Here is a 25,312-nt window from a genome sequence, read left to right on the forward strand (position 1 = left end):
GCTAAAATAACCCTTTGGACCCCTCCCGGCTCCTGTAGTTGGGCTGTCAGCTCGATTGTTTTGGCTGCGTGTTTGGTGTCAGGTCGAAAACCTGCTTTAAGGTTGGTGATCCACGGATTAAAGTCGCGTTTTCTTCAGTGTCACACACTTATAACATGCACATGTTTCTGTCACCGTGTTTGTAGCTCCACTTTGTTCGCTAGCTTAGCTTTATTCAGCCTGCGGACTGTGTAGCTGAAAGCTAGCCGCTAACAAACAAAGCTAATGCTACATCTTTAGTACTAAAAGTAGGGGCTGAGTTGTGGGAATCAGGTTTTCTTTTATTTCTTAAAAGCGCCGTTTAACGTAAGAAATCACACCCAACTTTGCTCGGTGTTAGGATTTCACAGTTAAATGTACAACAGTGATGCTAGCTATAACAAGGAAGGCTAACGTCAGCAGCTAACGAGGCCGCTTTGTCATTTTTCAATGGAACCGTAATGCGATTGGTAAAATAAAGAGATGCCAACATGAACTCTATTTGTAGATCGACATCATGCGCGAGAGATGATAAGAAGCAGAGAGTGAGGTGATAAGCTAGCCCCATGCTAAGCTAATGCCGGGTGTGAACGGTCTCGTCAGTGGTTAGGGTGGGGCTCTGCTAGCTGACGTTAATGGTCAGTGTCGCTCTGCAAACAGGGAACACATTAAAGTCCCTGAGCTGCAGAGAGGAGAGGAAACACCGCTGGATGATCAGTGCTCCTCCTGCCAGGGGAGGCTGGGCTCACAGCTGTGATCCTGCACAAGGTGGTGCTGAAGCTGAGAGAATCAGCTGTCAGCAGACCCACCTCAAATGGCTGTCTTTAGTTTCCAGTGCAAACACAACGAGTCCCCCTGATGTCAACAGGTTTCATCTCAAGATTCACTTGTTTTCTCAGTGCAACTCGAAGAAATTGTGTTTGCGTTCCCAGCTGTGGCATCATGTCCGACAAGAGTGAGCTGAAGGCAGAGCTGGAGAGGAAGAAGCAGCGTTTGGCCCAAATCCGAGAGGAGAAGAAAAGGAAGGAGGAGGAGCGCAAGAAGAAAGAGGTATGAGTATCACTTTGTATATGTGTCCAGCACTCACTGGCAATGAGGACTGAAAAGTATTAAGGAGAAGGAACGCATTCAAAACCATTAGTGGCTCGATTTGAGTGAAAGCATGATTCAATTCACTGTGGGCATGTGGCACTTTGAAAACTAAAGTCTATTTGTGTGTCTATAAACAAACGTTAAAGGTTTAATGAGACTTATGGACGTTAGATTTTATTCCACACAAGACAATAACAAGTTTAATGAAATATATATATGTATTTCCTTTTTTTAATGAAAATAAAACTCAAAGTTGGCTCCTTTTTCATTCATAACTCATAACATGCTCATATTAAATATTATATTTAGAAAAAACATTTAGAGGTAACACAGACATTTCACCTCACTCTTGTTCATGGTGACCCCCACTGTCAGTATGTCAAGTTTCAGAAGATTTAACTGTAAAATGTCTAAGTAAATTAAACACAAAGTTGGCTACTCTTTTGTTATGACACTCATAACTTTCTCATGTAAAACATCATTTAAAAACATGTTATGATTCATGATCATGATTCTGGGATTTCAGTTATGTGCTATTTACATACTGTAAATCTGTGAAGACAGTTCATTTCATATTGATGATCTACGATGTCAAAACAAAGTTGGCAAAGGAGAACGTGTTTCATGGACTGCTTTGTGTGAGTTGATTGACACTAAGTAGAGTGTATGAAAATGCTCATCTCTGATGTAATGTGATCACAGAACAATACAACTAAAATGACTGAGTCAGTTTTTAAGTGTTTGCAAGTTGTTTTTCATAAAAAGGATAATGTGTACGTGTAGCACACAATCTCCACTCAGATAAGAACGTAAGCCTTCACTTCTATAAATCTATAGCGATGTCAGCAAAAATAATGTTATTGAGAGGGGAAAGCTTTTCAACATGTCTGCACATTGTGATTTTAAGACAATCTACAATCTGCCTGTCCAACAGAGGGGCATCGTCAAATAATGACAAAGCTGTAATTTGTTCAAAGGCCTTAAATTCATTTTCCATAACTTGATTTTCTACATAATGAAACGTAATGATGATCAGCTCTGTCTTGCCTCATTTTGAATTTTTTTGAATTCTCTGGTGCTAGTTAGGTTAAATTCTTGAACTGTCCAACAAATGCAAATCTGTCAGTTAATTAGTCAGAACCTGGGGATGTGCAAAAGTCTCCCCAAGCTAAACATCTGAAAAGTGATGTCGTGACGTCAGTGGACAAAACTTAATTGTCTGAGATCATAGCAATGTAATGTGTAATGATTGCATTAATAGGTGATGTGTTTTCATTCTTCCAGGCAGACCAGTTGAAAGATGCTGCAGCTCACCAGGATGATTCTGACCTGGAGAAGAAAAGACGTGAGACTGAGGCCATGCTACAGAGCATGGGCATAGCCTCAGATGCTCCTGTCGGTATGTTACGTTACTTGTTGGTTCGTTCCTTCAGTCATATCCGCTTTTAATAATAACTTTTAATTTAGGGAATAACAGGTATTTCGGGGAGCCTGTTTTATAAGTCTCATGGTTATATTTTGTCACTGTCTTGCCTCTATGACAAGAGTTAAAGGTTCTACTGGGTGAAGAGTTTAGGAATCTTTTCTTTACGGCCAAACAGTGGCATGTTCTTTACTTGGCAACTCTGTCACATGATTCTAATCCGGCTGATCATGAGATCATATTAAAGACCAGACTGAAGGCAAGAAGCTCAGAAGCAGTAACATTCAGTCGTTGACTGCTACTAATGTACAACCAAATATTAACTATAATAACCTTAGTTTGTCTGTTATTTTTCTGCCACTGATAATTTGGTGAATAAAGGACCCTTTTTAATACTGCTCATCTGGTTTGGATGCTAACAGCCAAACATTAAAGCTGAAAGCCAACCTTTTAAACTCATAGTCATTCTCATGAGGTGAAATGTTTTTATTTTAGTTATTTGAGATTCAGAGCTCTCTATTACAGAGCCAAACAAGAAAAGTCATATCCATTACACAGATTATTAGGCTACCACCAAGGGATTTTTAAAAGGAAATGTCATGTCCAAAAATGTGTTTAATATGTTTTTGCAGGTTTTCACAGCAAATTGCTGAGACGAGCCTGAAAATAATCTCTGAAACAGTCTTACTTAAGCAGATTTCACAATAATGACAATGATGTTGTTTTACAACATGAGCAGAGTCATTGATAAAAGAAGTATTAGTGAATGTCAAAAATGTTAATGTTTTTGTAATGCTCAGATTCTTTACTGTGGGTTTTTGGAGCACTGTCCTGTTGCTAACACCAGGTGGCAGAAGAGATCCATACTAAAAACCCTCATCACCTCAGAGCAGCACGCAAACACTCTTAACAGAAGTGACACAACATCATGTTTGTCTTTATATTCTACATATCATTGCAGCTATTCAAACGTTTATTTAATACAGACAAAGTCAATGTAATTTCTTTTTTGTTATGCCTCTTTTTTCACTCTCATGTTTGTAACTTACAGACAGATTTACATATTTATCTTGCTCTGCTCCTAATATCAGGAGTTAACACTGTTTACCACATGTTCAGTAATATCGTGTCATTGAGAAAATGTCCTAACATTTAATATTGTTTATCCACTGTAGTTTGGATGAATTTGTTCTCTGTTGTGAATACCTCAGCAACTTTACATGGTAACAGATGATTATTGTGTGTCTCACTGTGTAGTCCCTCCTCCCATGTCTCCGACTGCCAAATCGGCAGGTACGCCAAGCGAGGCAGGAAGCCAGGACTCTGATGGAGCCGTTGGACCCAGGTATGTTTATTTATATATATATATTAAAAAATATATATATATATATATATACGCACACACACACTTACCTAATTCAATGTTTGTATCACACGATTTCCCCCCACTTCCCTTACAGGACTTTACAAGAGTTTAAAACAGGCCACTGTAATAAGAATCTATAAGAATTAAGGGCTTTTTCTGCATTAAAGACAGAAGGTCTGAATGTGTTTTACATCATTGATCTTAAATCTCTTCAAACCGCTCTGTTTGTCCACTTTTTGTGCTCATTCATGCTTATGCCAACAAGAAAATGTTTTCACTGTCACAGCCACTGAAATTCCAAATGTTATTATACAGCAGATAAGTTCTGAAATATCTTTCACATGGCTTGAAGAAGTGCAGATCTGCTTTTGCTTTGTGAGCTTTGCATTACATTGAACTCGGGACACAGGTTATGAATAAATGTGAAGCCTGATTGTATTAAGAGCAAGAGAGCTGAAAGTTTTTACAAAGTCTCACACCCACACAGCGAATGATGAGGAGTTAATGCCAAGTGAGTGCGTGTTTATTTAATTTGTGTGCTGTTGAATTAGGACGATTCTAAATTAACAATAAAACAGCAGGCTGCTGCTGCGATGCCTGGGGGACTTCTTAACCCCTAATTAGAGCCCCTTCCCTGCACAGAAATCCAAGCTCCCCCAGTGTCCCATCAGGCCCAGGGAGCTGTTCCCCCTACGTGTTGACTCATTTCCCTCACCAGCATGGCCATTTCCTACACACATGGAGGTCATGTTTTCTCCCTGAGGGCTCCTTCTCTCTCTCTCTCTCTCTCTCTCTCTCTCTCTCTCCCCTTCCCTCTCTGTCTACACAGCACTGGGAGCCTTTGGTGTGACACAGTTCACGGCTGTATCAGCCCCGCAGGCCGCACATTACACCCTGTGTCATCCCACTCAGAGGGCCTATGTGTCCATGCATTTTAAGCAGACACGTTCTTTCATCTGTCATCTTGAGTATTGCGTAGACAGACGCGAGCGTGATTTGACCTGAAAAACAACAATAACAAAAATACATTGAGTTTGTTAAGTGTGTTTGGCAACATGCAAACTTGACTGATTAGTGACGTAGGATCCGATCAGCATGTTGTGTGCCACAAAGCTAACCTTATCTCCTCTCTTCATTTGTGCTTGCCTGTCTCTCTCACTAATGCCGCCTCGTTGCTGTGACACTAACCAGGAATCTGCACTGGGACTCTGACCCGTCCACACTTCAACTTCACTCTGATTCTGAGCTGGGGTACTGGACACTCTCTTCTCTCCTTTCCTGGTCATTTTCCCTTCTCTCAATCTATGGCATGATTACTTTGTTTTTCAAAGTCATGATTCAGTTAATGCAGTGCAGGACAACCGTGCATGCAAGAGTGAGAAGACGAAACCTTTTTAATGAATTCACACTGGTTGTTAAACTAATCAGAAGCCATCCCATGAAACACTCATTTACTTACTTTGATCAGCAGTTTAATTAAAAAAAAAGCTGTGAATTGTTTCAGAAACACAGAAGAGCAGCTATAGTAGTATGACTGTTGTATGTTTTTGTTGTTGTTAAACCTGTTACTCTTTTGCAGTGATGTTGTGCAAAGTTTGAGTTGTTCTGTGCTTTTAGGCGAGTGACTCCAAAACTGGGAATGGCCAAAGTCACACAGGTGGACTTCCCTCCACGTGAAACTGTGTCCTACACAAAAGAGACGCAGACACCTGTCGTGACCCAGCAAAAAGAAGGTGATTCTGGTTTACATCAAAAAACACAAACAAAAGATGTCGGTACACAACTGAGTGCTTGAATATGTCAATGTATAGGTTTTACAAGCTCTATATACATCGACATATATGGTCGTCTGACGAGGGTTGACAAATGTTTTATTTACTGCTGCATGAAGTGCACAAGTGGAGACTGGAAATGAACAACAAGTAGAAGAGAGTTGATTTAACAAAGCACTGAGATGAAAGTAAAGTAAAAATGAGGCCCAGGAAATACAAGTCAGAGGAGAGAATTAAACTCGGCCTTTTCTGCTCCTCTGAGCCTCATGTGCAGCTCGAAAACCAACTCGGTATAATTAATGAGCAAGATGAGAAACCAGTGACAGGAAAGAGAAATGTGATTTGAGGGGAAGATATGAAGCGCAGTGCATATGACTGCTTACTGCCTCTGAAGCATGTCGATAAGTATGTAATTGCTGATGTTCGGGCTGCTGCTAACGTCCACATATTGGACACATGTCCATGAAATATGCATTATTTGTGGGTGCTCTGCTTGCTCGTGGTTGATTTACGTATTGACAGATGGTGAATGACACGCTTGACTAAAATCCTGATTGGAGGATTTGTGTTTTGTGTTTTTCTGTTATGTTTACCTCCGCCAAGGAGGTTATGTTTTCACTCCTGTCTGTCTGTTTGTTTGTTTGTTTGTTTGTGAGCAAAATAACACAAAAACAACCAAAAGGATTTTGACGAAACTTGGTGGAAGGATGCGGTATGAGTCAGGGAAGAACCCATTACATTTTGGTGTGGATCTGGATCATGGGGCTGATGCAGGAATTTTAGACATAGGACATTTTTCAACGCATATGTAGTAGGGGACTGATATCAATGAGCAGCTTGTTTCATTTGAAGAGGACCGTTTGAGTCTTGGCTCAGGTATTCACTCGACTGAGAGAAGTATCTGGACTAGTCGCAATTCCTCAAAGTACAACCACTGGAAGAAGAAGAGTCTTTTTTTTTTAGATGATTTCTCAGTTTATTTTAATCAGCTGACATCGTTTTAAACGTACTTAAAAGCTTGGTAAGGATTTTAAACAGTGAACTGATTGTTGGTTTCTGCTCGATCAGGTGACGTGTCGGAAATTCTTTGGTGGCATGCAGCGTGAGTGAGATAGAATTGTGTGATTTTGTGGAAAACTATGAGCAGAACTAGTGAAGGATGAAGAGCATCCCTCTGTTCCTTGTCGCCCTTTACTCTGGACTCTACTGAGCATTGTAAAAACTGTGTTAAACAACGATGTTTTCTGCCAGCTGTTCAACACGAGGCCCCCTTCCCCTCTCTGCCACTATGTAATCATTTCATCAACTCCCTCGCTTCCCTGTCTTTTCCCTTCACTGAACAGGCACATAACAAAACGCAGTCAGTGACATTGTGCATTTTCACACCATCACTTCTGGCACTCGATGAGACGGCATCCCCTTCCCTGCTTGCTCCCCTCGGCGCATTTCTGATGTGCGGGATGGCATCAGGTCTGCTCTGTGATTGAGCGATTTATCATGTTGTCAAAGGGAGGCAACAGCGCGGCACTCTCAAGGTCAGCGGGCGGTGGCATTAGAGGGAGCGGTGGCCTTGCCCGGCTCGCTGCAGACCAAGGGTTCCCACAGTGTCGGCAAGACATCTCAGAGAAAAGGAGTAAAAGATTCAAGGTTTTTCTATTTTTAACATCACTTGCCCCATTGACCCTGAAGAAAGACCTCCTGAACAGTCGAGGAGAATGCATCTTCATTTTTATATTATTTGTTTGTTGGTCGCAGGGACAGTAGTGCGTCACTCGCCCACTGAACAAGTACTGGACCGTCTTTATTAACATATTGTGGCATGAAATCACATCTCAGATTCCTGTGACTGTATAAGACGACTTACATATTGATAACTATTAGCCTTGGCATCTTAATCATCCCAGTTTGTGAACTTTGGACAATGTAGCATAACAGTTATCGCCCACTTTTAGAACGGCTCTGGTTTCAGAACTAAATATCCCATTAGTTTTTTCCATTGATGTTTCAGAAATTTTTTTATACATAGAGTTTTATGCCTGCAACCGGAGGCACCAGCTCCGAGATGAATCGTAACATTTGATTTACATCAAACAATAATATTGCAAAATGGAAAATATGGCAAAGGTACAAGACTGTGTGCATAATTATTTTAATACTGATTCCAGAAACCACTGCAAATTATCCCTTTCCAACGACTTCCACTGTCCTTCTTCTTGAATTCAACCTTGTTGATATAGTGTTGGTATATATTTGAGTTTGTATCTCAAATATTTGTGTATGACGATTAGTGTTTAGTACAGTATCCTAGTGGAGTAACGCTTAACCATCCTGACGTAGCCAACCTGATTTTAGCGGTTGTGGTAAACGTTTCCATGGTTGCTACTACACCTGAGGTTTGTGGGCAGCGTGGTATCCTTGATATTGCGGGCAAAAAAGTGTTTTCTTAAAAAACAGATATCATAAGAACTCTTGGCTTCTGCAGGAGCATATAAAATAGTATAATATAAAATAGCTTGTGGTAAGTCTACCTTGGATGGTTACAATATGGATGATAATCAAAATCTCTATTCAGAAAACTACGCTCTTGAGCTCTATATAGATGCACGTTTTTATCTGGTGGCACTTTAAAAAAATTAATTGATTTTTTTAGTTGTCAGATTGGTGAATGTCTGTAATTCAGCTACAGTATTCCCAACTGCACTGGTAGGTAATATGTAGCATCAGTATGCACTCCTCAACAAGAGGCTGTAATTATGGAGTAAGATACTGTTGGAGGTTGAGGAGAGCTGAGGGGTGTGTGTGTGCATGTGTCTGTGTGTGTGTCTACTTAGCAGTAAGTATGTAGAGGAGTTTAGTAAATCGAATATTTAATTGAATGTGATTGTTTTTAATCACTCGGAATTCAGAGGCAGGTTAAAACTTTTAATCACAAAAGCTCTTAATGGCCTTCTTTTTTCGAGTGCCACTTGTAGTATTGGTCAGCTTTTATGCACTTGATGATTAGTACTGTTAAATATCAATCGTATCCCTCTGTCATACAGCAGCTAATACATTTTAATGGAACATTTTTCTCAGTGTGCAGTTGAATAGTTTTTTGAAAATACTTTTTTTTATACCTTTTGTTCCTGGTTTTGGATTTGTGCTGACCACGGGCATGTTTGGGATCTTTACACCTCACTGTTTATTAGACATGTGTGTAACCACTGTTGAAACAGTTGAAAACAGTATACTCCAGTTTCCCAGACGACCAAAGTGTTATCAGATCGTCAAAATCCGTTTTTCTGGTTTGCTGCAGTCAAAGATTCCGACATTTTTCAACTTGAAAAATATTGATCACAATTTTGGAAACTGTCAATAGAGATTCTCTATTTTAAGAAGTAAAAGTGTGTGTGTGTGTGTGTGTGTGTGTGTGTGTGTGTGTGTGTGTGTGTGTGTGTGTGTGTGTGTGTGTGTGTGTGTGTGTGTGTGTGTGTGTGTGTGTGTATACACTGGCAGATTTTGTCGTGTGGTTTCATTATTGGCAGAGACAAACCCTGTTGCACGTGCTGAAGTCAGGTCCTTGTTCTGGCGGGACATATAGAAAGTGGAAGACACCTGCAGCGAAGAGCAAAGGTCATTTAGTTTTCTGGTTGTACATCACTGGCCGCATGCTGTGTTTGCATTAATATATTGTCAATTGACGAAGACCTGTGATTACTCTGCCCCCCCCTCACCCCACCTCCTCCTGTCCGGCTCCCCCAGAGAAAAGCTTTTATTCCTTAAGTGGTACAAAAGCCATAATTGGGCCTGCTTTGAGAGGAGGTGTCAGTGTATGGGACATCGGTGATTCGGGTGAATTCTGTTAAATGCAAACCCCCACCACCACCACCCCCTCCTTCTTGTCTTTCCTCCACCACCCAGCCTTGCTAAGCGCTGCTGCTGCCCCCCTACACGTCCCTCCCCAGCGGGGTCACCAGGATCACTAGCTTTTCTCCAAATGGCCATTTTGGCTGGCAGGTGCATTATACCCTTTATTTTCAGATTGTCTATCCGCTCCTAATGCCTGGCAGGTTGATTGCTCTGGCTGCCTCACCACGAAAAGGGCTGACGAGCACGGCCGGGACTAGCTGAAAGACAGTGATTACTGTTTTCCTTTAAGCCTGATTGAGGCCCTTGAAAGGAAAGATTTTAACCTTCTCCTGTTGGTTGCAGGAGTACGGCCGCACATTGAAATGGCTTGTTTCATCAACCCAGTTCTGTAAACTCATCAGTGCACCCAATAACCTTCTTCCCAAACCTCCGTCTGAGAAAGGGGATAAATCAGTTTATGGACAAAGTGACGGATGACATTATCATTTAGATTATCTCAGTAGGAAGGAAATTCTGGCATGTGGTGCTGTCATCCTAGATTAACTATAAGGTTCATACCAAGATAAACGGCTGTAGGAACCAGACGAGTATTTCCCCACTCCTCATGAATCTGTTTTGTCCTGCTTTTTCTTCTATTTTTTACATCGAAAGAATGAGCTATATACTGTCTCTAAGAGATGTGTTTTGAAAAAGCGTGTTCATCTTCTTTGAGGTAGAACCGGTGTGCAGTTTGCCAGCTGGTCTGGCCTGTATTTTGTCGTACATTCTCTGAGGTTGAATAGCAGTTGCAGGACCTCCTGCTAGGATGGTAATTGCATAGGCTTGCCGTTCAGGGAGAAGCTTGTGTCAGGGCAGCCAGGCGGAAAACCTCTGTACCATCCCCATGCCACCTCTGAAGAGCACAAGACAATCCCAGCATCACCATCTGCTTTTGCACCATGCCGTCATCTGGCCACACCAATGGGACGGGCCCTGGCAGCTGCTCCACACCCTCTGCCCCGCTGCCCTGTGGCCTAGAAGGGGGCAACCTGCTACTGGGACACAGAGGAAACAGCTACACTGACAGCTCAAGTCTATTGAATGGCTAGAGTCTCATTAACAGTTGGTAAAGACAGGGGTCCCTATGACAACAACACACCCGCTGCGCTGTGTCCCTTCGACACAAATGACAAACTTCCCTGCTTTAGAGGAGCAGGTTCTGTCTGAAAGGCGACATTGTGCTGACAAACCAAACAAATGCAAGGCAGAGATACAAAATCAGTCTATTGGCATGCCGATAATCACCGGGTGAAGCTTTTATTGAAAGAAGAAAATAATAGAGGTGGAAGATGTACTGACCAGAAATGATCAAACATTTTGCCGGAGTCATGATCGTCTGTGTTGTGAACGTTTTTACTCAGAATTTGGTTTTATTTTCTGCTCAAGTTTTGACATAAACAGAATGATTTGCAATTTCTTGCATAGGAATATGTTGATTCAGAGATGTAGTCGACCCAGCTAAGTGTATTTTTTCATATCCTGTTTTTATCAACAGAGGAAGAAGAGGAGGAAGAAATTGCTGCTCCTCAACCAGCAGTCGTGACTCCGACTGAGAAACCCGACCAGAAAGAGGAGGAGGAAGGTACTTCACTACCCATGAAATTGAGCCTCTTCAGTTCCTCTAGAAATTTTACAATTTCATTTATAATAGTGAATGCAGAGAACAAAGAGGTTTCTATTCCTGTAAAGCAGTGCATCACTTTTCATAATGACCCCGAGCGTTGGATAACCTCAATACATTTCATTGTCTTTTTCTCCTCTGTATAGTGGCCCCCCATGAGCTAACAGAGGAGGAAAAACTCCAGATCCTGCACTCGGAGGAGTTTGCGAATTTCTTTGACCACAGCACTCGCATTATTGAGCGAGCTCTATCAGAGCATGTGGACCTCTTCTTTGACTACAGTGGCCGTGACCTGGAGGAGAAGGAGGGGTAATAGTCGGACAGCTAGTGCTGTTTTTTTTAAATCATAATTGGTTTCTGAAGCAGTGTTTTTATTGATTTGTGGTGCTTTGTTTTCCCCTCAGTGAAATCCAGGCCGGAGCGAAGCTGTCTCTCAACAGGCAGTTCATGGACGAGCGCTGGTCCAAACATCGTGTTGTCACCTGTCTCGACTGGTCCCCCCAGGTCCTTTTCCTTTTTTACAGCTCTTTTATATATAAACCAACAGTTTAACACATCTCACTTGACACAGTTTAGAAAGAGTTTGCAATTATTCAAACGTCAATCCCGACAATTAATTTGTGGCGTGTTTGTGCTAAAATAAAAGTAATATGTGCATGTGTTGCTAAATGGTTGTTAAAACAACTTAGCTTTAAGCAGCCATAATGCTTTATGATTACATAGGTTGGCTTTGACAGCATTTACTTATAGCCACAACTCCCTCAGGAAAAGTAAGTTATGTCCCATACAAGGTGTCACCGTAATGATTTGTTTCCTCCGGTGTCCAAGGTCATTTAATGCATGATGCTGCAACGACTTCTGACAGTGATTGAACACCAACTCTTGGTGCACAGTATTCACTTGTTCAGAGCCACATCCACTCCCTGGTGATTTGAAATTATGTATTCACACACTGTAAACCCTCAGATCAAGTATTAGAAGTAGCTGAGGTTAATGGTTTGTTTACGTCTGGATAGTGTTTCTGAATTTATTCTCTGCACATCAGTCGGCTTAAATCTTAAAAGCTTCTCAGTGAGCTGCTCTGTTTTGGTCGACTGCTGTGTTCCGCTGAGCGCCTCCAGAACTGTAACTTTTGGTTAAAAATAATGAAAGCAAATAAAAACGTAATTTGCCAAAGTTTCTACAGGGTTGTCAGACGTAAACGAGCCATAAATCTTGAGGAAACAGTAACTCATTCTTTAAGGCATTCAGCAGCACTGCAAAGGGCAAGCAAGGCTCGTCCACATGGAGCCAAGCCTGGGGGGCATGTCTGCACGCCTCCCCCCCTAACATTCATTTGGGCTGATTTTTTTTAAATTTTCTGTCACCAGTATCCTGAACTCCTGGTTGCCTCATACAACAACAACGAGGAAGCTCCTCATGAGCCAGATGGCGTTGTATTAGTGTGGAACATGAAGTACAAGAGGCCTACACCGGAGTACGTCTTCCATTGTCAGGTACGATAAAGTGAAGCGCCTCTGTTTCTTCCTCCCACTCCTCCCATTGTTCTCATGGGTGGCTTCTTCCATGACAAGCATGGAGCCCTTCCAACCAACCCCTGTTTGCTCACCCCTTCTGCCTTCATCCACAATGTGAGTTCACTGGGCTGGCATCCACCTCCACCGCATCCATCTACAAACACATGTTCTCGCGGCGCCGGAGAAGACCTGTGGTGCAGGAGTTGAACGGAGTCCAAGCGCTGCAGCAGGATTAAGTGTGTGGGGCAGGGCTGGTTATCATGTGCATCTAAACAAGGGCCCTGTGTTCAGATGAACGAGCAGGGAGAGCAGCAGAGCTCCTCCGCTCTGCCCAGCCTTATTATAATGCATGCCCCGAGGCTCCTTCACCAAGACAAGTTGAGTAGAACCACATGTTGTTGCCTCCAGAGCGGATGTAGATGCAGGCGTGCTGCTCAGATGAGTAGAACTGAACAGAAGTGAGAATGCAATTTTCCAAGTGCTTCCAAGTCGACTCCAAATGAGATTTAGCTCATCAAGTTATAACAGTTTTGGTTATAAAGAAGTCCCTGTAGAAAAATATAGTGGCAGGTAGAGCAGTGTATGTCAGCACCCGAGAACCAGTGATAAAGTTCATGAATTAAAGTTATAATTCAAGTTTTGTTTTGCTTACACAAAAAGAAGTCAGACATGAGTGATGCAAGATGTATTTGTTAAAGTACTAAACAGTTTTTGAACTTTTGAGATAAAGCAGGAGAACAGCGGATTCATGTTGATGTTTACCATGTTCTGATTACTGGTAACTCTGAAGGTTTAACACAGGTCTGCCTTGTGGTCTGTTACCTCAGTGGATAGTTACTATAAGGTTTTTTTTAATCCTAGAATTGTGTTTCCATTAGCTTTCATCAAAAAAGTATAATTCTTTAAGGTTTTATCCAATGATTATTGTCATTTTTGGTCAATCTGACAAATATTTTCTGCAGCATTTTGGAACTTTATTTGATAGAGACAATGAAGACAGACAGGAAATACAGTATTTTGTTTGATTGGATGTTGGACATGACTTTAGACTTGGCACCAGGACGTGTCACTATAAACATGTACTTTTTCACCACCAGAGAAACTAAATATTGCCTTTTCCCCTTCTCCGCCTTTTCCTCTTTCTGACAGTCTGCTGTTATGTCGGCTGCGTTTGCCAAGTTCCATCCCAACGTTGTGGTCGGGGGCACATATTCAGGGCAGATTGTATTGTGGGACAACAGAAGTAATAAGAGGACCCCTGTGCAGAGGACCCCCCTGTCTGCAGCAGCACATACGGTACTGTAAACAACTGGCAGAGTGGAACTGCACTTAATTAAAATACAGCAGGAGACTGAACTTCCTCCCTCACTGTTGTTGCAGCACCCGGTTTACTGTGTGAACGTGGTTGGCACCCAGAACGCCCACAATCTGATTAGCATCTCCACTGATGGAAAGATGTGCTCCTGGAGTCTGGACATGCTTTCACAGCCACAGGTAACACATCTACTGTGTGTGTGGGTTCTCTATTCATAGCTGAACATAAAAATAGGATTAAAGTTTTAACCACAACGTTTAATTGTTTAAGCTCAGATTTTACATTTTGTGTAATGTCTGTCTCCTCAGTGTCACATTCCTCTCACTTCCTGTCCCTCCCTTTCATGCTAAATGTCAAAGTTTTTGGCCGGACTTCTTCCTTTTAGCATTCCAGTTTGGTATTTTCCCCGGCTTTACCCGTCTCCAGCCATTTTTCAGTTTCAAGGAAATTAACTTTGCTAGCTGTGTCATTTCATCCGTGCTGCCAAGACCTCAACCTCTGTCAAACGTCAAATATTTTTTTCATAAACTGCTCGTAGAATTTTGATTATGCATTAATAAACTGTCAAGTGATTTTTATAGGTTGTGCTTGGCAGAGTGTGTGTTAACATTAAAGTCTGAGCAGGGAGCTTTTTATGGATGTTGTTCCATGCCCCCCCCCCCTCCACAGGACAGCATGGAGCTGGTGTTCAAGCAGTCCAAAGCTGTAGCCGTCACCTCCATGTCTTTCCCTCTTGGAGATGTCAACAATTTTGCGGTGGGCAGCGAGGACGGCTCGGTCTACATGTCGTGTCGTCATGGAAGGTGTGTTCATAAGGAGCTGCGGTCCCTTGCGCCCCTTCCGAACGCCGCCAGGAAACCGAGGCGGTTTGTTAGGCCCACCTAAGACCGTGTGTCAAATAAATATAGCCCACTCACTTCCCCGTGCAACGCAAATCCAACACAATCCACACTCCTGCTGTTTGAGGTTTCACTCCTGCCCGGTCATCCTGTTTTTCTTCTCCGCTTGTCAGTTGTGTTTGTAAAGGTTGTTCAACATAAACAGGGCACACATGCAGGGGAAACAAATCATTCCCCGTCCTTTTCTTTTTTTTTTCTCAGTATGTTTCTCCCGGTGAGAGAGTTTGTTTACAGTCGTTCGTCCCGGGGAGAATTAAAGCTGCAGTTCATCCCACAATGTTCTCATTTAAGAGACCAGGCCTCCTCATACAGTGGATGGTCCGCAGCCGAGAAATGTGGCTTAAATCAGAGCTGCCACTGAGTAGCATGTTAGCGCCACACTAAATGTCCTGCAGTATGCCCTGAGACCGCAGAGAGGGGATCGCTGCAAGGCTCCCCGCGGCAGAATCACCTCTGTAATTGGGGGAATAATTTTCCACCTCATTTACAATAGTATGATACTCTCATCGCAGTTAATAATGCATAAGCATCACTCATGCTGAGTATTTACCTCTCTACGTTAATTATCAGAGCCTCAGTTCGGTAACAGCTCTGCAACATGTGGCTGAGGGGCTGCAGAATCTTTTGCCACCCTGCTGGTAATCACATGATATAAGTAAATGATTAATGTGAATACATCCAGCAGAGGTCTGTCTGCGCCTGCTGCTTTCGTTCATGCTTAATCTAACACCCAGTTATTAGAAAGCAGTTAATAATTTCATTTGTTTCCGTTGTACAGACACGTATATTCAAACATTAAAACTGTAGCTCATTACTTAACATCTTACTCCCCTGTTCATCTGTTTGCTCCACAGCAAAGCGGGCATCAGTGAGATGTTTGAGGGCCACCATGGGCCCATTACAGGGATCGACTGCCACACAGCTGCAGGGCCCCTGGACTTCTCCCACCTGTTTGTCACCTCCTCTTTCGACTGGACTGTCAAGCTGTGGAGCACCAAGGTACGAGTGAGATCCAGCGCGCACTGAGATTTGATAGGACCCCTCTCATGTGTTGATGTTGTAGTGCAAGTCACACACTTGAGTCAAAAGGTTGATAAAGCGGTAAGACAGACGTCCTAAGTAGAGTGTGGATATCCGAACCTGACACCTCGTAGTTCAGGTGGGGGTTCAGACACGTTGGCTGGGCTATCTACTTGACTTTTTATGCTGCACATGTCTGTAATCGCTGGGGGGGGGAAACATCAGGCTTGGATCAGGTTTGGACACAAAAAACTGAATTCCTGTCAGGCTCGGCTAATTTTCTCTTGGGCTCGGTCAGAGAATTGCCACTCAAGGCGCACTCGGGTTCTGACAACCAGAAGAGTCGCTGCCCTGGATCCTGTTTACCCAAAAGTAGTTAAAAGCAAGGTGAAGAAATGTTAGCAGCTCTGTGAGGCTGTAACTCTCAATGTGAAGTAAACAAATTTATAAGACAGAATAAAGAGTATTAAGTGTTAGGAGTGTTAAATGTGTGCCCTCATTGTCAGCAATCAGTTGAAATGAAACCACAAGACAATCAGAACACTACTATTACAACAGATTAAACAGCTGATCCATTGTTTTTCTTACACCTTATAACAACTTAAGTAAAATGTTATAAACACAAAACATATTAAGAATTTCTACCACAGTTTCAGCCTCATGACTAACTAACTGACATTGTAGCACAACCACTGTCTTCATGCTAAACGTTCAGCAGTGTTGAATCTATGTTTATCATCTTAGTTTAGCAATGAACAACACAACAGCTGATAAGAATGTGGTCAGTTTGGCTGCTATTTAGTCATAAAGATATCCAGTGTGGAACATGAGCCATGTGCCAATTCATTAAATATATTTTGAGACACTCTGGACCAGACTGGATCAATTAACTGAAGTTCATAGAGTCTCGCAAATAAGAAAGATTGGACAGTTTGATCGTGATGAAGAAACAGTGGTGTTTAAAAATGCTGGAGTGAACCGATTCATGTAAAGAGCAAAAACTGAATTCCCTTCAAAATAAAAGATAAAAATAATTCATTCTGTACCTTTTTTTTTTCTTCCCAAACATAACTGCAGAACAACAAGCCCCTGTACTCATTTGAGGATAACTCTGATTACGTGTATGACGTGATGTGGTCACCGACTCACCCCGCTCTGTTTGCCTGTGTGGACGGCGTTGGACATCTGGACCTGTGGAACCTCAACAACGACACCGAGGTACTGCAGTCTATTTGAAACATACACGTTTTCTGTGACACCCTTAAAAGAAAAACAAGGATTTTGTGTATCTAGTAAGAGCTACACTCATATCCTAATGAGATGATTTACTGCAGAGGTAGATGAACATGTTCCCGCTCCTCTGATTGTTATTCTGCTGTGTTATTGTTTCAGGTCCCCACTGCCAGCGTCACAGTGGAGGGTAACCCGGCCCTCAACAGGGTCAGATGGGCTCATTCTGGCAGAGAAATCGCTGTGGGAGACTCTGATGGGCGAGTGCGTGTATATGATGTTGGAGAGGTGAGTGGGCATGACTCAGCTTTTTAACCACTCGATCTCTGATTACTCTGCTCTGTCACTTAGGCGTGTTGTTGCAGACGCGATTCTGCCTCTTGCCTGACTTAAGTTGTACTTTTAGTAACGAGTGATTAATTACACAGACCATGGGGCAATTCACCTTAATGAGATTTTTCTTAAGAGCATCTTGAGGATTTTGCTCAAAGTGAAACTTTACGTGTGATCCTGTGCCACTGGGGACCGTGTTTTGAAATTTCGATAATGCCTCTCCACAGCAAATTGCGGTGCCACGAAACGACGAGTGGACCCGTTTTGTCCGCACGCTGGCAGAGATCAACGAGAACAGAGACGATGCTGAAGAGCTGGCGGCCCAGCGCCTGGCTGCCTGATCTCATCGCCATGGACACAACGCTTAAGGGACCAGTGGTGCACTTGTTAATATCAACCCCCCGGGAAAGATGGAGGTTATGATCAGAAAGAAGTATGGACATGTTTTGATTCAATGTACTTTAATCGGACAACTCTACCTTGTCTGTTTAGCTGGACCATCACCAGTCTTCCATGGAATAACATGACCTCAGACGTGAACAGGAAGCCATGATCGCAAATGCAGAACTGTCGTCCTCCTTTTAACCAGATGCCTTAAATTTTCATTTAAAGGTTTCATTTAAACCTTGACTGTAAAGATCCTGTCTTTATTTAAAGCATGAGCCTTAATTTTGAGTTTTTCAAGCCAAATACTGTAAGTGCTCAACTCCACATATTCACCAGAAACTCTACAGTTGAACTGAAGCAATCACATCTTTAAACATTCAAGAATGTAAACATCTCACAGCTGTAGCCCATGTTGTCATCTCTGTTGCTTCAGACTTCACTTGTTTGTAAAATACTGAATTGTCCAAAATCCAAATGTATTTCTACTTCTATATTGTTATAGATTACACCAGTTTACACTTGATCAGTGGAGCTGGTTAGACCTGGGATAGTTTGAATATCCTCGATGCTGTAACTGCTCAGTGATTCCCAGATCTGTCACGTGTGTTGACGGGATCTGAACAGAGACGGTTTGTTTCCGGAAGAATCTCGAAGCCTGGTGTCAAAAGGGAGAATGTACTTTTCACACAGTAGAAACAGTCTGAATGATTTATTTCAATAAAATACAATAAATACATTTAAATAATTCCCCCCCGAGTCTCCCAGGTCATGATTTCAAAATAAATACTTGAAAACATCTGTACATCCTCATGTCTTTGAAATACGACTGAAACATGCACACCAAAGCTGTTGCACGCCAGAAAGAAGAAAAAGAACGCAGCTAACAATCCTTTCTTGAAGCCATAATGTCCCTCTGAAGAGAAGTACAATATGTACAATAAAGTGTGCAAAGACGAAGCAGTAAAGCCATACTCATGCAGCATTCAAAGCAAGACAACCGCTCAAATGCGTTGAATTGAAACGTGGCTCGATAAAACCACTAAGGAGGAGACATAATGAGCGGAGGAGCATGCAGCCCTCGCAGTCACAACGGTTTATGACGCCTGTGTATCTGCTCCGGACTCCGCTGGTTTGATGGTCTCCTCTCCAGAAGGCTTGAACTTAGGCAGGTGAAGGCCAAACTTTCTCTCCACGCCTGCAAAGGTTGCAGCAGCCAGACGGTAGCCGCCCACGTGGTCTGCTGTCACAGAGGGAAGGTCCTCCGCCGAGGGTTTGGGAGTGGGCTCGGAGCCGACCGGACGACTGAGGAGAGAGTCGGATTAGGGCAAAAACGCACTTCATGGTATTAATGAGTGTTTTTGAAAACGGGGTGCGAGGCACTTACTGTCCTCCAAAGTCAACGTCGAGCCATCTTTGTAGCAGTTCATAGGTCACCAGGGTTACGCCGAACTGCGGCGAGGATCTCAAGACACGAGCTGAACGGAAGATGGATTGAAAATCACAATGAGGGATTCAATAGTTCTCCAGTGGCTTCGAGACAATCACGGCCATCACAGCGAGCCTCATTTCCCCGATCATAAAATCACTTAACAGGACTACCGGTGTGTGTGTACATTTACCTCCTGCACCCTTCCAAAAAGCCCTGAAACCTTCTTCCTTTAGGATCTTCCTGAAGCAGTCGATGACGCCATTGTACGACGTCTGGCCTGCTCGGGCCGCCACCTGGAGTCTGGTCTTGATGACATCAGCAGGGGTTACCAGCGATGCTGCCGGTACACCTTAGGATACATTTCACAACGGGTGTAAGATGAGGCACTTTGGCTATGAACAGATGGTGTCGCATTTAGATAGTATAGTGTGACAAATATATACACAATAAATATTATAGATATACATACAAATATATGTGTGTATATGTTTATTTAATATAAATAATATGTAGAGTAGCAACCATACATTTATGAATGTGTGTTCAGGAATGCACACACACATACATGTAGATGTTTGTATTGTGTATATAGGATAATACGTATATGCACATGCAGACAGGCTGTTGTTGAGGTTCAGTGGAAGGAGCAGGCTTAATAACATGACTTAATAAAAACACAACATGTTGTTGTTGTTGCTGTCCAGAGGTGTTCCAGATGTTTGTTACCTGCGATGGCTCCAGCAGAGAGCAGCTGCAGCGCCCCCAGCCTTCCGTCCTCATCTGCCAGCATCTTCTTGTTGTGGGCATAAACAGGGAAGTAGATGGCAGAGAAGGGGATGTCTCGCAGGAAGCAGGCTTTGGCTCCCTAGAGAAAAGACATTTTTTAAAATATAACATATATCAGAGGGCTGCTAAATTGGGCAAAGGCAGTGGTTGAGGTCTGGGAGCTGTCTCATTCAACCCACAGGGGGGCTTCAGTGATGATGATGGAGCCAAAGAGCCCCGGGCTGAGCTGCAGCCTCCAGAGACAGATCCATCTCTCTCTCTCTCACACACACACACACACACTCCAACATGGAGCCCGGTGTGCTGGCTTCTTCTACCAAGAGGAAGTCAGCATTTTTTTTAACAAGCCACACGCTGTCTGCTCCTCATTAAAATATGGAGGATGAACACATGACTGGAGCTCTAAGTAAACCCACAAGAATCTGGAAAGGAGCAGTAGCAAAGTATGGAAAATTGGAAAATTACAAACAGTCAACAAAAGCACTGTTTGATGTGCACATTTGTGATCTTGATCTTGGTTTTGTCTGTATACACAAACAACAAGTTGGTTCAAATACAGTAGTATTTCATCTGTGCATTGTTATGTGATAATATACAGTAGTGCAAAATAAAGTGTTGTATTTTATTTACGTGTTTCCATTTATGTTACTGTGAAACTTCTTCTTCACTACTTTTAAAAGGGAACTATAAATGTATCACCCCATTATATTAACTGTATATAACTTTATTTGTTATTTTGCAGATGACAATTTTTCATAGAAAAAAATCATTATCTAAAAAAAACACAATGAATTTTGATTACCTATCCAACATTGTGTCTAAAATTAACTCCACCTCCACTAATGATGTTAAAAAGTTCCATTCAAGTGAATGCACCATTAATAATCATAAATATGATTGTATATGATAATATAACAGTGAAAGTGGCCATTCTGTATAATGAGTAAGTTTAATACTGAAGTGATGCTGATGACATCATTATCCATAGAGGACATTTACGTACGTATTGTAACATTGCTGCTATTACTCTTATTTTTTTAACAGCAACATAAAATTAACCTTTTTAAATAATTAATTGTCTAAGTGATTTTTCCTTTTTTCCCCTTAATTCTCTGATCCCATCTGGAATTTGTAGGATCCCAAAAAAATTGTTTTAAAAAAAATATTTTCTTTGGTTTATAGACCAAACAAACATTGAAGACAATAAGCGGCAGATTAATTTACAACCTTTAAAGTATAGTTGTCCTCAAGAACTTCTTTTGATATATACTTCGAGGACAATAACAATAATACATTTTAGATTCTTGTTTTTGTACATATTGTATTGTTACGTTGACAATAACACATTATTAAACTGTATGTTTAGATATTTCTCAACTTTACCTGTTTCTTTACCAGTGTTTTCCTATTTTGTAAATTTCTTGTTTTTAATTTTTCTACAATGATTTATTTTTCACTCAGTTATTTGAAAGATTAATAATAAAATTCAACATCTTTATTTCACCCTTAACATTATTTGCCTGTATTTTGTGAATTCAGTCTCTAACCTGAATGTTAGACATAATGTGGACACTTGTCCCTGCTTGTTGTCTGCTGTTGTTACCCTGAAGAAGTTTGATCTTTACAGGTTGATGTAAACGTATCACATTTCTGAGTCTGTATCCTCACAACAAATTGCTGTTACAATGAATAAACGTTCAGTGTTGCTGATGTGTCTCAGAAACATCGGAGCACCTTTCACTGCCCTTGTGTGACAGAGGCTGAGGCTGCAGACGTCACGGTGCTGCAGAGGTGCTGACCTACCTTGTAGAGGCCAAAGAAGCCCAGGTCTCTCACAACATTCAGGGCACTGACCCTGGGCCCTGTGGTGATCTCTCCAGCCACCTGCAGACGGATCTTAACAATCTCCAGAGGGTTGGTGAAAATCACCTGGGAACCTCCGGCCTGCAGGACGCAAGCGGAAAGAGAAACAGCTGATGAGTTGTTTGTATGTAGAGAGGAGTTTGCAGTGGATTTTCTGTCATAAGTGGGGTCACACATTTGAGGAGTGAACTCGGGGTTAAAATGGTGAGTAAGCATTTCTTCATCGTAGGAATTTTCTAATTATCTCCGTAAACTTCAGCACAAAAGATACACTTTTGTCTGATTTTGCCAGAGAATGGCCTTGACAGGAGGAGGAAAAAGCAAGCATTGATGGAAGAACAACGGGGGTCATAAGAGAGCAGGCGTCGAGCGCGGAGAAGCCCCGGCCCATGGTTGGGAGGCTCTGACCCTGGCACCGGCCCTCTGCCCCCTCGCCTCCCCTGAGGCACCTCCTGTGGCAGGGTGAGCAGCCCTGCCTGGCCTTGCCCTGCACACTTCCCCAATTCACCCCCCATTCCCAGGGGAGAGCGCTGAATCACCCGGACGGCTCCGGGTCCTCATAAGCGATGCCCTAAAGGCGAGGCACCCTCTGACTCCAGCACATTTATCACCCTCCCCAAATCTAATCAGGCCCCAGGATGGCTGCTGGTGACATTCAGGCCAACGGTTTTATCTGTAAACATCCGAGCAAAGGTCTAAAAAGTGCTCCGGCACATTCAGTCATTTTCAAAGTGGAGGGGGAATATCCGCTGCTCTGAAGATTAATGTCTCCTCTCTTTTATCTTCTTCAGTTCTCCTCTCAAGGGAGCGATCATTTCAAAAGCTAATTCCCATCACATTAGCCAGACTCTAAACTTGCATTAAATATAATGAGGAGGTGGGCCGCTTGATATAAAGCACATGAATAAATTCAAACAACAGGCCATATATATTGTTCAACAGTTTGTAATGGAAAGATCCTCGCTGCTCGTGAGGAGACCTGCGCTGGGACCACGCCTCAGGTATGTAAAGCGTTGTCAGACTCAATCACGTTGAGCGAGACCCCGCTTCATCCAGGACCCTCCGGGGCCTCTTCCTCCAATTACACCCTGACAGGGGTCACAACCCCGCAGACCCCGTTCCTCTGTGAGGAGCAACCTGCAGGCTCTGCTCCACGGCCGCCCCTGTTCCACTTTACCACAGAAATAGACCTTTAATCTACTGCTGCACTCAAATGACTTCATGAGGCAAAGAAAAATCTATCTGGAGAATTCAGAGTCTAAATTTAACTTTTGTAGACGAGCTGAGCTGAGAACAATTTATCTCTTGCACACTCATGATAAATGAAACATTATTATGAGAAACATCTGTTGATAAATTTAGTCAGATTGAATTCAAATGAGACTAAATTCACACAGATTCTAACACTTTGGCCAAAAGGAAATTTATATATACACATAATATTTTATCTCCTTTACATTTACTTGGCGGCTTTACTTCCTCGTTACTTTACAGATCATGATTTTACACACAAAATATGAGTTTATAAAATTGTTGATGAATTGTTTTAGATTAAACTGATAATATATACAGTATGAAATGTATATAAATGTATAATAGTATATTAATATATTAAATACAGTTTTAGGAAATTATACATTAATTTAATGTAGTTTTTACTAATAATATAAAGTGCACACTTTTACTTCAATTACATTTTCAATCCAGGATGTTTACTTGTTACAGTGTATTTGTACACTGCAGTATTGTTACTTTTACTTAAGTAAAGTAATCAGAATACTTCAACCACCACTGTATTTACTTCACTTGCATGGCTATGTGTTGATAGGAGTATAATAGTTTAACATATTTAAATATTTTTTTTGTTTTGTTCCCCAACTAGTGTTTGAGTTATTCACCAACAGGCTGAATTTAAGGGATGACGGAGGTCATGCTTACACATCCACCAGCGAGGATCTCTGCCGGCAGAGGGATGGTGCCGTCCTGTGTGGTGAACTTGTCTCTGACAAAATCATTCATCTGAAAAAAAAAGGAGGGGAGACCACAGGAAGAAAAAAAAGGGGCAGATGAGAAACAATCCCCCTCTTGATAGCTCTGGGGCATTAATGTTAACTTGTGCTTGCAGTCGCATCTTGATTGCGACGACTGCATCTCCTCTAAGCTCCGTGCATGTTTTTCATTCACAGTGAATCACTCAGAGCAACTTTTTTTTTCCTATTTTGAACACTCCAACAAGCTACACAGTGGAATGACTTGCCGTGAGTTTGATAGCTTTCTCCGGTGCGACACCGATGAGCTGCGGGAGGAGACCTGCAGAAAAATATTATTCATAGATACCATTAGTATACCTGACAGAGAGGGGGAGAGAAAGTCAGGTTTGAAATGAATGCACTTTTTTGTATTTTTTGCGGAATGAATACATCCACTGACAGCGAGAACAATACGAGCTGCGGGGTTCTCGTGTGTGTAAAACAAACCCATAAATATTTACAGATGTGCCTGATACATCTGATGCACCGAAAACACAAAGGTCCCATTGAAATGGGAACAAAAGTCCAAAAAAATATGACACTGCCGGTGCGTATGGGATCAACATTGCTGAGGCCTGATCCCACTGTTGGTGGGGAACAGAGGGAGCGCTGTGTGGTCACCGACAAGATCGAGGTGGGGGCAGGGGCCGGGGGGGGTTGAGGCTGGGTGCTACGGTGGCGATAACCGCCGTACTGTTTCACCGTCTGTCCTTCATCAGGCCAGATAAACTTCTGAAGGAGCTGCTGAGTGACTGCTGCTGGTATGCGGCCAGAAAACAGCCGAGCGTGTCTGTCTCAGAGTCAATCACCCTCTTATCGTGTGCAAGGAGAGGAGGGAAGGAGCCAGATCTGAGCAACAAAGAGCTGCAGCAGTAGATGGCAGTCTTGACTTCCCTCATATGAGCAGCCTGAGGGGAGAAGTGTTCTATATCACAGGCCTTCAGCACCATTATCATCACCGGCAGAGGCAGATCAGACGCCGCCGCGACATGAATTCTGCTGGTCATTTTCCTCGGGGAGCGTTCCCAGGTATTGAGATAATGAAAACTCGACCCCTGGGTGTCGCTTCCATTCTCATGCCGCACAGCGAGGGCAAAGGTTTCTGGTATCAATTAGCAAAACCATGCTGCTGATATTTGCACGCTGACAAATCCCGATGCTTTCCCATCAGGCAGTTTGTTTTGCAAAGACGCGGCCCCCGCCACATGTTGCACCCGGTGCTGCAGATTTTCAGGTCCTCTGACGCACTATAAAATCTGCAAAGGATTACCTCTGTAGAATCCAAAGACGCCCTCGTAACGCAGCACTTTCTTGGCGCAGTCG

General features: G+C 42.6%; 2 protein-coding genes across 6 annotated transcripts in view; one reads left to right on the forward strand and one right to left on the reverse strand.

Annotated features, from left to right (window-relative positions):
* On the forward strand, positions 1–18,628 carry dync1i2a (dynein, cytoplasmic 1, intermediate chain 2a). Of its 3 annotated transcripts, none has more exons than XM_035175546.2 (17): positions 1–101; positions 951–1,068; positions 2,395–2,509; positions 3,791–3,878; positions 5,091–5,180; positions 5,517–5,632; positions 11,055–11,141; positions 11,327–11,489; positions 11,585–11,684; positions 12,551–12,676; positions 13,847–13,993; positions 14,078–14,191; positions 14,682–14,815; positions 15,766–15,910; positions 17,009–17,149; positions 17,324–17,449; positions 17,722–18,628. In XM_035175546.2, exons 2-17 carry the CDS (start codon positions 961–963, stop codon positions 17,833–17,835), a joined length of 1,914 nt encoding a protein of 637 aa, XP_035031437.1. In that variant the 5' UTR covers positions 1–101; positions 951–960; the 3' UTR covers positions 17,836–18,628. The 3 variants fall into 3 exon arrangements, with proteins under 3 accessions (XP_035031437.1, XP_035031438.1, XP_035031439.1); XM_035175547.2 differs by having other exon boundaries at positions 5,091–5,150; XM_035175548.2 differs by lacking the exon at positions 5,091–5,180.
* LOC118120514 (calcium-binding mitochondrial carrier protein Aralar1) overlaps positions 18,576–25,312 on the reverse strand; it is a 20,670-nt gene continuing 13,933 nt past the window's right edge. For all 3 annotated transcript variants that reach the window (XM_035175543.1, XM_035175545.2, XM_035175544.1), the window contains exons 11-18: positions 25,260–25,312; positions 24,217–24,269; positions 23,898–23,978; positions 21,900–22,040; positions 20,037–20,175; positions 19,501–19,659; positions 19,266–19,356; positions 18,576–19,183 (exon numbers count right to left, since the gene is read on the reverse strand). The exon at positions 25,260–25,312 is cut by the window's right edge and continues 106 nt beyond it. In XM_035175543.1, coding sequence (XP_035031434.1) covers positions 18,976–19,183; positions 19,266–19,356; positions 19,501–19,659; positions 20,037–20,175; positions 21,900–22,040; positions 23,898–23,978; positions 24,217–24,269; positions 25,260–25,312 — 925 coding nt within the window. In that variant the 3' untranslated portion in view covers positions 18,576–18,975. The remainder of the gene's footprint in view (positions 19,184–19,265; positions 19,357–19,500; positions 19,660–20,036; positions 20,176–21,899; positions 22,041–23,897; positions 23,979–24,216; positions 24,270–25,259) is intronic.

Source organism: Hippoglossus stenolepis, chromosome 13, assembly GCF_022539355.2.
Source record: "Hippoglossus stenolepis isolate QCI-W04-F060 chromosome 13, HSTE1.2, whole genome shotgun sequence".
Classification (NCBI taxonomy): domain Eukaryota; kingdom Metazoa; phylum Chordata; class Actinopteri; order Pleuronectiformes; family Pleuronectidae; genus Hippoglossus; species Hippoglossus stenolepis.